General features: G+C 45.7%; 1 protein-coding gene across 2 annotated transcripts in view; it reads left to right on the top strand.

Annotated features, from left to right (window-relative positions):
• The first annotated feature begins 821 nt into the window (after positions 1-821).
• The window catches only part of TRIM35 (tripartite motif containing 35), a 333,014-nt gene continuing 322,055 nt past the window's right edge, over positions 822-11,780 (top strand). For both annotated transcript variants that reach the window (XM_086925495.1, XM_086925494.1), the window contains exon 1: positions 822-2,864. In XM_086925495.1, coding sequence (XP_086781621.1) covers positions 2,037-2,864 — 828 coding nt within the window. In that variant the 5' untranslated portion in view covers positions 822-2,036. The remainder of the gene's footprint in view (positions 2,865-11,780) is intronic.

Here is an 11,780-nt window from a genome sequence, read left to right as displayed (position 1 = left end):
CCTGAAGTTAGAGCCACCTCAAGGTCAGCAACAGCTCTCCAGGGACTTTAAAAAAACCACAGGGAAAATGTTTTTGTAAAACTAACGACAAGTGGGACTATCGTTCCCAACAGATCCTGCCCACTTCGACCAGTGCAGCAATGCAGAGAAACACTACATTCAAATATGTACACAGAATGGAGAAGCAAGAAGTGAACAAAACGCTGTACAGCATGAGGCAAACTCATGGAACAACGAGGTAAACATGGATATAGTGAAATATTATGCTACGGTAACGAATGGATACTAAAGTACTACAAAGTTGGACTAAAAGTCCCAGAATGCAATGGAAAAGAACCGCTACAGGACACACTCTCCACCGACGTCCGTCAACTTGAAATTTATGGTCATTGGGTGAAAATGTCACGCCCATTGGCGCAAGTTACGCTTGGGCACACCCACCCACCCAAACCGGAAGTGCGCAATTTAAAGTGAGCCAGGTGACATCCTCCTTCCGATGCAAGCATTAGACGCCCGCGGTCCAACAGCCTCCCTTCCCCGCTCGGTTACGCGGTAATTAATGAGTGTGTAAGGCCTCGACTCGTATGTTATTAGCGTGGTTTTATATTATGCGGAGGGCCCGTGAGTCACAGCAGAGCCGGACTCCGACTCTTCAGGGGCGGTCGGCCCGCGGGCCCCGCCTGGGCTCCGACGCCACCGAGAGAGGCGGCAGGAATCGGGCCCGTGCAGCTCTGCAGGGCGCGGACGGCGCGGGTGCCCCAGTGGCCCCTACCCCGGGCCCCGCTGCTCCTCTGCTGGTCCCCACTGCCCGGAGCGCGAGTGCTCCGGCCCCCGCCTCTGTTACTTCTACTGTTAGGAGAAGGAAGAGAGAGGCAGCGCTGGGCAGCCCCCCGCGTACACGGAGTAGGAGTGCCCTGGCCCTTACGGGTACACTCTCGACCCAGGGCGCACCAGCCCCTCCGGGACCTCGCTTGACCCAGGGTGCGCCTTCCTCTCCTCCACAAAGCCAGAGGCCCGGTGACCCTCTGGTTAATCTTGCCCCATCGACCCAGAGCGCCACCGCCCGTCTGGTTCCTCCCTCTACCCCTTCTCGTCGAAGCCAGCGTGTCACTGCCTCTCCGGTGCCTCTTGCTCCCCAAAGCCAGAGTACCTCTGCCCACGTTCTTGCCCCCTCTGTCCATAGTGCACCAGCCCCTCTGGTTCCCCCCTCTACCCCTTCTCGTCGAAGCCAGCGTGCCACTGCCCCTCTGGTTCCTCCTGCCCCTGCTCCCCAAAGCCAGAATACCTCTGCCCCCGCCCCTCTGGTTCCTCCCTCTACCCCTTCTCGTCGAAGCCAGCGTGCCACTGCCCCTCTGGTTCCTCCTGCCCCCCAAAGCCAGAATACCTCTGCCCCCGCCCCTCTGGTTCCTCCCTCTACCCCTTCTCGTCGAAGCCAGCGTGCCACCGCCCCTCTGGTGCCTCCCTCTACTCCGCGCTCCAGCGCCCTTGTCCGTCCTGACTTTAGCAATAATTCAGCTGACTCTCTGGATCGCCCCTCTACCCAGACCGCAAATGCCCCCGTACCACCTTCTAGTAACAATATTGGTGCTTTAGCACTTCCAGCACCATCCTCTACCCAGAGCACCCGTGCTTCTCTGGTACCTTCTACCCAGACCAGGAGTGTCCTTGTCCCTGTGGTAACTCCCTGTACCCAGACCACCCGTGCTTCTATTGTCCCTTCTACTCAGACCAGGAGTGTCCTTGTCCCTGTGGTAACTCCCTGTACCCAGACCACCCGTGCTTCTATTGTCCCTTCCTCTACCCAGACCAGGAGCGTCCCTGCGGTAACGCCCTCTACCCAGACCAACCGTTCTTCTCTGGTCCCATCTTCTGCCCAGACCAGGAGCGTCCCTGCGGTAATTCCCTCTACCCAGACCAACCGTGCTACTATTGTCCCTTCCTCTGCCCAGACCAGGAGCGTCCCTGCGGTAACGCCCTCTACCCAGAGCACCCGTGCTACTATTGTCCCTTCCTCTACCCAGACCAGGAGCGTCCCTATGGTAACGCCCTCTACCCAGACCAACCGTGCTTCTCTGGTCCCATCTTCTGCCCAGACCAGGAGTGTCCCTGCGGTTACGCCCTCTACCCAGAGCACCCCTGCTTCTCTAGTACCTTCTACCCAGACCAGGGGTGTCCCTATAGCAAGACCCTCTACCCAGACCACCCGTGCTTCTCTGGTACTGCCTTCTACACAGACCACCCGTGCTTCTCTGGTACTGCCTTCTACACAGACCAGTAGTGCCCCTGCGGTAACTCCCTCTACCCAGAGCAGCAATACTTCTACCTCCCTTGTTACCACTTTTGCCCAGAGCAGGAGTACTTCAGCGGTACCCCGTTCTACCAAGAGCAGGAGTGCCTCTGCCCCGAGCTGCAGTACCTCGGCCCCCCTCCTGCCCCCATCTCGCCCCGCCATGGCCTCGGACGCCAGCGCCTCCGCGAGCTTCAAGGAGGAGTTGATGTGCCCCATCTGCTACGACCCCTTCAAGGACGCCGTCACCCTGCCGTGCGGGCACAACTTCTGCCGGGACTGCGTGAGCCGCTCGTGGGGCTACCGCGCCGACCAGGCCTGCCCCATCTGCCAGGAGGTGGCATCCCTCGAGGCGCTGCGCACCAACCACACCCTCAACAACCTGGTGCAGATGCTGCGCCAGGAGGAGCGCCAGCGGGCGCGAATGGGCACCGATGCGCTCTGCCCCCTGCATCAGGACGAGACCAAGCTCTTCTGCCTGGACGACAAGGAGGTCATCTGCGCCCAGTGCCAGGCCTCCAAGCAGCACGAGAACCACAAGGTGCGGCCTGTGGCCGAGGCTGCCAAGGACTACAGGGTATGTATGAGCTTCTACCAGCCATTATAAGCCCAGAGTACTCCATTTTTTTTTTCAATGGAGCTCCCAACATTCCAATGTTCTAATACTCGTTATTTTCTTGTCACTATGATGTATTTTAGTGATATGGTGTTTATAACGCTCTCCTTAGTGATCGCGTCCTCTTTGTTGAGTTTTCTTGTGAATTGCATCCCGACGTGCTCTTGTCATGCATCTATCCACCTGATTTTTCACTTTCATTTTTACATTCTTTTTTTTCATATTTTAAATGTACATGCATACCTTATCTCTTCTACATCACTGTTGGACTTGGCCCTCTCTGCAGGGTCATCCTCTAACTTTTTGCCTTCACCCTCCTGTTTTCTGAACCCATTTCTCTTGGCTTTTAGGACTCTGCACACTTTACATCTGGTAACCAGACCTTCAGTGCTTGTGCTGTCTCCTTTAAATATGGCGAAATTGGCACTTTTAACTTTACTTGCAAGTCCCTAGTAAAGTGGTACTACATGTACCCTGTGCCTGTAAATTAAACGCTGCTAGTTGGCCTGCATCATCTATCATGCCATCTGCTTAAATACTCTTTAAAACCGTGTCTCAGGCCTGCCATTGCAGCCTGTGTACAGTTTGAAAACTGCTATTTTTACCTGGCAAAATAAACCTTTTTGCCAGGCCCAAACCTTTCTTTTTAATGCATACAGTATACCCATAGGGTAGGCCTCAAACCGCCCATATTGGAGATGTACTTTTTAACTTTTACGTGTCCTGGTGGTGAAAAACTCTTCACTTGTGTAAGACCTACCTCTCTCATTGGATAACTTTGGGTTACCTTATTACATTTAATTAGCGATGACTTTCAATTCAGAACTGATCGAACTTCGGCCGACGAGGATGTCTTGTTTTCAATGCCTACGATCACCTCGGTGGCTTCCTTTTAGGAGTACTATTATCTTCAACCGGCTGGTGAAGATAGAATTTTTGGGCTATTTCAGACCACATTGTAAGAAAAGAGAGGAACCCCTTGAGTTAGTCAAGGGAAGTGGGGTGTGGACCCAGAAATTAGACTAGTTCCCTTGAGACATTTACAGGATAAGCTAAAACTTGGCTTTAAAGCAACCAACGATAAAATCATGAACTAATACAATTCTAAACATAAGGTACACATCAATTTTTTAAAGTAACAGAAATAAAAACAGTTTACAGTTATACATCATACAATTACGAAGAAACAATTAAAATTTCAACTAATAATACAATCTATTGTGACCTGCACAATGCAACAGACAGACAAATTTGTTGTAAAACATAAAAAATTGTAAAATACAAGTGGTGCATTTAATACTACAATTCATCACTCCCTAGTTTTATGGCCACAAATTTGTATATCAACAGGGGAGGAGAGGACTTGAATTGTACAGGAGTTTGGCGTCGACGCGTTTCGGTGGTTCTGAAGCGAATATGTTCCACCTTTATCAAGATTAAGGTTCGATGTCTGTCTTGTTTCAGGGTCTGTACAATTCCCCGGTGTATTTCTGTGCGATGCGATAAGCTGATGGGTCTGTTCTCTACCACGTTTTTAAGAAGTAAAATAGGATAAATTCCTGTATAATCTCCTCAGAATGTTGAAGTCGCTGTCAGGTAAAGCTGATTTTTAAGGTGGAGCACTCTAGCAGTTTCCTCGAGCGGGAATACCATCTCCCCTCCTAAAGCGGATCAATCACGCTGCTTCTGGGGGTTCTGGTTCGAAAGACGTGTCAAGCGCTTATCATTTTCCAGCAAAACCTCGCTAACGTAAACGTTCTTCTTTCCATATTGGAGAAGATTCTCCACTCGATTTTAGAGATGGAACTTGGTTGATCCCCTTCAGGAACCATTTTAATCTGTACAACGTCGTAATCTATAAAGTGCCATCATTCAACATTCTGAAGAGATTATACAGGAATTTATCCTATTTTACTTCTTAAAAATGTGGTAGAGAACAGACCCATCAGCTTATTGCATCGCACAGAAATACACCGGGGAATTATACAGACCCTGAAGCAAGGCAGACATCGGACCTTAGTCTTGATAAAGGTGGAACATATTCGCTTCAGAACCACCGAAACGCGTCAACGCCAAACTCCTGTACAATTAAAGTCCTCTCTTCCCCTGTTGATATACAAATTTGTGGCCATAAAACTAGGGAGTGATGAAATTGTAGTATTGAATGTACCACTTGTATTTTACAATTTTTTTATGTTTTACAACAAATTTTTGTCTGTCTGTTGCATTGTGCAGGTCACAATAGATTGTATTATTAGTTGAAATTTTAATTGTTTCTTCGTAATTGTATGATGTATAAATGTAAACTGTTTTTATTTCTGTTACTTTAATGAATTGATGTGTACCTTATGTTTAGAATTGTACTAGTTCATGATTTTATCATTGGTTGCTTTAAAGCTAAGTTTTAGCTTATCCTGTAAATGTCTCAAGGGAACTAGTCTAATTTCTATTTCAGACCACAACCCTCTGGTGTGAATATTGGTGTCGGCTGACGCCTCTACGTAATTTGTTTCAAGTTGAATGCCTATTCACTAGGATCCACCGCCTGCAGTTGTCAATCCATTCCCCCCTGTCCTGATGAAGACCTGCCCCTGATGCCTAATAAGCTGCGCAATTGCCAAGGGTCAAAACGTCAACGTTACTGTCGCCATTAGTCCATGCAGTCTCCCTGAGTTGAACAGGAAACTAACACTAATGTTGGGGATTTATGCATTTATGAATGGACTTGACTAATTAGTACCCCTTTGTATTTTTCACATATGTCATTTATGTCACCCTTGTAAAGCACTTTGTCACGTATCGTCGCAAGTCACTCATTGTACACCATAGTCACTTGTATATTCGCTATGTCTATTGTCAGACTGCCATCTCCATTATCTACAGTTCTCTAAATACTAAGTAAATAACTTTATTTTTGCTAAATCAAGTTGTTTCTTTTGGTGTGTTTTGTGAAATTATGATTATGACTTGTATTTCTTAGTGTATTCAATAGCTTGAACAAAGCAATTGGCATACCAGACAGAACCACTTATTTTTCATAATGTACTTACCCAGGTTCTGAGGGACACAGGGTTACCCCATTATCTTTAACCCCTTCCATGCGTCGGTCGGCTGGGGGCTGTCCAAACCGCACGCATGTCATCTTTTCAGCACCTTGGCAGAATGTCTGCCACAGCGAAGGCGTTAATGGTTTAAATTGGGAGCAGTTTGAAATATTTACTTTGTCTATAGAATTGTAATTTTATATTCCCTTTTATTGTAACTTCAGATTAATTCTGAAAATGCTAAACCCACCCCCCGACCCCCTGCCAAAGAAAGTAGAAATTTTCGTGTCTTAACCATTTAGTCCCTGTACCCTGGGCCAAATGAGTAGCTGTAGCTGGCACTTATCCTTTGTTTATTGCTCCCAGATAGTGAGACAAAGGCAGAATGGGTGTTTTTGCAAGATTGGCCATCTCTAACATGAGGGGGAGGAGCTGTCCCCTACCACACTTGCACATTACAAAGGATCTGCCTGAACACACTCCCAAAAAGTCTAACACTAATCTTTTGTTTCCCGAGACAGGCTTGAGGCAGGAAATCCAAACCCGGTATAAATATTGGATTCTCCCCCCCCCCAACTGTACAGTGCACTTCTGGACCCGCAGAAGGCTCAGATGGAATGCTGTGCTGCTCTCGTGCAAGGACTGCTACTCTGCCCTGCTACCGGAGTGAAAGTGACTGGACCCACAACTTAAACCCAGGAACACTAGTGTCTCCAAGGGCTAGTTGTCCTGCCTCCTGATCAGAGCCTCAGGGACAGAAAAGGCTTCAACCACTTTGAACTTAAAACCTGGACTTTGTTTACTGTTAGTCTTGACACCTCTAGTCCCCCACCTCCTTAAAAAAATGTATTGCCATCCCAGCCCCGGTACTTTGGAAGTGGACCTAAAGGCATTTTGCCAGCCTGGCTGTGGTCCAAGCAGAACAGACCACACAGCCTGCATCAGAAGTATCTCTGCATGACTCATCCCTGATGCAGGACCCTACATTGCAGCTCCTTGGAAATGCAACATGTTGGGGGCCAAAACCGTAGACCAGGAGGGGACATTCCTGTTTTAACAGATGCCCCTCTCTGATCAGACGACAGTGAACTGTACTCCACTATCTGAAAAGTCCGGTCATCTTATCCACAAAACAAACTGGGAAGTCTATCTGCATTCCCATGATTCATTGTCACTTTATAATCCATTGTGACATCTAATCCTAGCTGAGGTAGGCCATCAACCACATGAGGGTTTGTGATCTGTGTGAATCTAAAACTTTGCACCAAAAAGAGCTGAAACCTCGTCATAAGCTACACTGTGGCACATCCCTTCATTTCACTTTTGCCTAGTTCTGCTTCCGAGATGGTAACATCCAGCTAATAAAGGCCACTCAAGTTGAGCCAGCACTGCTTAGTTTTCCTTGTCTGAGGCATTGGGCTATACTAAAGGGATGACCCTGGTCTGTCCTTCAGGACAGGTGCATCACATAGTGCTCTCTTTATTTCCTCAGTAGCCCTCTGACACACCACAATCAAGATTACCTTCTTGGGCTGTTTTCTGGATGGTACCGTTATCAAACATGCTTCCATGGCACCAGAACCAGCTACAGAATTCTTAGAATAAACCAGTGGCTCCTAAAAATGCTCTCACTTTTGTCTGGTTAGTGGGTATTTCCTACTCCAACACTGACTAAATCTTTGCATCCAGTGGGTGAATCTTTCTGAAACACAAAGTAGACTAAAGTAGACTTACCCACTTGGGACTTAGTTGTCTTGATTGTAAGGATCGACCCCATGTCTTGGCAATCGCCTGTTCTTGGTGCTTTAAGTGACCTCCCATTAATGAATTTTAATACTCCATGGCTTCCAGGTATGATGGGTAGAACACTTCTATCCCTGAGAGAACACAGTTCATCAGGTGCGGAATGTGGCAGAAGCATTTTTCAACCCAGCATGAATAACTGGAATAACCCTTCAAGCGAGGGGTGTGGAATTCCTATGGCCCAATGCCCAGAACTTATTGTGTGGAGTCAAGGACAAGTTTTCAGATTTTGTCCTTGGGACAAGTAGGCACTACCCCCTGCAGCACAAACCCTTTATCTGCCAGTTTAAAGTACCACATTATGGATCTGGTAAGGCCATTGTCTGTAGTTAGGGTAATATTTGCATCCATGATGCTAGTATTTAAGGTTCCTTAATGGAAAGTCTTTATGATTAGGGTGAACACTGTACTGAAATGTAAGCTCTGATTGCACTACTAGCAGTGGTTCCATAATAAAAATGTGTACACACATTTGCAAAGTTTAATATGAGGCTGCATACAATGCTCCCAGACTGTTCTCTGATTAGATGCAAATATTTGAAGAAGCTCGAAAGCAAGGTTGATTCTATGCTTTCAAAAATACATCTAGGACAAACATGTTTCACTAAACTACTGTGAAATTTTAGGTACCATTTCTTTGAAGCATTGTTTAATAAAATTATTTGATACATGGTAGTATTTCCGAAAATATTGATAACGGAACATTATTATAACTAGGTTCATCAAGATGATGGGAAACAGGAAAATAAGCAAGCGTTGGCAAAGCCAATATGGTTGACATTGTCATTCAGAGGTGTTTTTTGTTTTGATATGGGTTTTGTAAAACTTTATTGCTGTGGGACCTGCCAGGCCATCATCTTTATAGCAAATATTGCCCTAATACATTTTTGGTCTCAAAAGGCACACATTGCCACAGTACACCCTGGCAATGAACAAAACTATGCTGTGTGGCGATATGCTCTTTGTGACAGTAGAATGCCGTCGCTCACGTTGAATCCAGCCGATAGATGGAATTTTAATAAAAAATAAAGGTCTAGCTGCACATCTGTCTTAAAGAAAGTCACAGAAGTACACCCATGGTATTTGTCCTTGCATTAGTGCAGATTTATGGCATTCATGAATTTACTAAAGTAGGCCTGGAAATGGTACTCCCATAAAATATTTGTAAACTAATTTTAGCGCAAGCAAAAATGCATGTGTAGATTTCCTTCAGTGACCATCTGCAGAGCATTTAGAAAGTTCACTTTTCCTCCATTCCCGGAAGAATTTTTACTTCTGCCATTGTCAGGAGTACATTTCCAGCCTTTTTGTCTCTAAGGGAAAAAGATTAGAGAAGTGCTGGTGAAAGCCCCTAAAACATGCAAGTTATTAGGTTTGCACAGACTCAAAAGGGCATATCGGTGCTAAAACTTGCTTGCCGCTACCACCAGCTCCAGTATGTAGATGTGTTGAGAGGTGGCCAAGTCAGTGAATTGATAGTATTAAAACTTTTTTATGATACCCTTCTATGATATGAGCCGTGGCAGACAGCCTGCTATCGGAGCTCATATATAATGAGATTTCTGACCTAATTTGTTGCCACACTGTGGCCCCAAAGGGACAAGTGGATTAAAAAAAATGTTTTACAGGACAAATAGATTTATAAAACAACCTGTCCCAAATAGGTATTTATAAGGTACACCCTTTTAAAATGAGTTTTTTTATATGCCTGGGTAAAGAGAAATTTCGCATTTCACTCCCCACATTGTGGTAAAAAGCTGCTCAAATTCGACTTTGATGCTAGGAGCATTGTAAAGGGAGAATCTGCAATAATTATACAGATTCAGAACTCCTAAAGTATCCCTTAGTAGCACATGGGGTGGGGTCCTGTAAATATAAGGCAAGTACATATAAACATGTTTTTGTAAGTCCTGGTGCTGGAAAAATCGCACAAGTCCTTTTTCCCATAGCAAATCCCCTGTTACATAGGGTAACGTGGTAGAAAGTTATTGATTAATAACTATTGATAGGACAAAAGTGCCAATCCAAGATTTCCCAGAATGGTATTAATAAATCCAACAATATATTGTTGAATTTCTTCTTAAGTGTACATACAAGAAGTTATAAGACTTTCTTGTTTGTAGGTTCAAATTCATCCTTCCAGTGGTCTGCCCTGATTGCTCAGAGTTACGTGGATTAGCCAGGCTGCCTTGAAGAGGTGATAAAGAGCTTCTGGGGTTAACCAGCTCTGCTGGCAGGGCAGTGTGCTGTTCCATAGGAATGCCAGGCCAGGGGGAGGGGTCGTAAACTATGCTCTTCAAAGGGTAGAGCAGAGACCATTGTCAGTTACAGCTCTAAACTTCCCACCTCAGGCAGATGGTAGGATTAAGGAACGTATGAGCAAATGCAGGGGGGAGAGTAAGTAAATTAGCCATCCTAGGGGTGTGTTTAGCCAGCTCTTACCGCCTTGCTGTAAATCGCTATTATGGATTTGGAAGATTTGATGCACTCTGGGGCAAACAAATGACAAACTTTACAGGATGTGGTCATAACTTTGAGGAGTTAACCTGCTCCCATTGGTCAGAAGTGACCTCCTGCATGACCCAGAGAAAGTTTCTGAGCGGGGCAGAGCACTCCAGATCGGCTGCTTGAAACTGAAGAGAATCAGAAGGGTCTGTCTGCGCTGAAGATTTTGAAGTGCATTTCCAAAGGCCAGGACTTTTTGCACCATTGGAAATTACAGCCCTGTGGATCAAACCTGCTTCAAAAGGACTAAAGAGTGGACTCCCTGCAAACAGGTTAACAGAGTTAACAGAGTTCACCTGGAAATCCCCACAAAGAATTCCCAGCCTGGAGTACCAGTGGATTTGTAAGGGTTTTGTTCAAGTGGATTGCGGAATTGAAGTTTCGCACTTTGAAGGACCCTCTTGGAGATTCCAGAACCTTGGATTGTGTGTTGAATACTTTGGTACCCGCAAGCAGAACTTCAGGAAGGAGTTATAACTGGACCCCACCTGCTGGAGAAGGCAGCACAACACAGTGGTGAGATTATCCAGAACAATTTCTAATGGTGTGACCCTGTCAGAGAAAATGAAATAACTAAAAGGGGCACTGTTGGTTTCTTAGCAGTAGAAAGTGACTACTATTTAAAAATTCATATCTCCGGTACCCTACAGTGTTTTTTATTCGTTTTGGTGTCATTTAAAGTATACAAATATTACCTATTTTTATAAATTGGTGTTGGATTTGTATTTTGTGTTGTCTTAATTATTTACTGAAATTGTGTTTTTAAACGCTTTAGATACCTGTCTCTGAAATTAAGCCTGTCTGCTCGAAGCCAAGATACCAAGGGTTGAGCGTAGGAATAATTTTCTAAGACCTATGCTGAGTCCTACCATGTTAGTGGCCTTCTTGCCAGTGGTAGATCTACATTCTCCCCTACCAATAACCCACTTTCCAACAGTAACCAACCCCATGGGGCTGGCCCAGTGGCTATGACCTAACTGGTATGTTTTTGTTGGTGTTGGCCATTATTTATGTTACCCCAGTACAGTACTGAAATCTTCCAATATGCTTTTTTTGGTGCATTGAAAGCTTTTCTCAGGACAAGACCATAACATGTTCACTGTGCAAGAGGAGGTTAACGTCTTCATTTTGCCCATTTCTTTTGTTAGTATTGAGAATGTTTTCAGCATTGCACAATGTTTTTGTCTTGCATCGGATGCTGTTGGGACGGGCAGCTCTTCTCCATGATTTATTAGCGTGCTCACCTGTGCAAGCTGCCCCAGGACGGATCACTGGTGTATTTTTGACCATGTTCAGCTTTAGTACATACATGTGTATACTTAGGACCCCTTTTCATTGTTTTGCTTCTGTGTCGCTGCAGCAAAAAAGAAGCAAACTGTTGAGTTGAGGAAAATTGGTCTAGGCATACTGATCAATCCATAGCGCAAGATGAAAATTGTATCCTTCTGCTTGCATTACAAGAAGTCCCTGTCCATCAATGCCTACACTGCTTTCCTCTGTGCATGGTGGCACCCTGACCTAGGGA

This window comes from Lissotriton vulgaris, chromosome 6 (genome assembly GCF_964263255.1).
Source record: "Lissotriton vulgaris chromosome 6, aLisVul1.2, whole genome shotgun sequence".
In the NCBI taxonomy this organism is placed as follows: Eukaryota; Metazoa; Chordata; class Amphibia; order Caudata; family Salamandridae; genus Lissotriton; species Lissotriton vulgaris.
The sequence above is the reverse complement of the archived record's forward strand: the minus strand, read 5'-3'. Positions and strand labels throughout refer to the sequence as shown.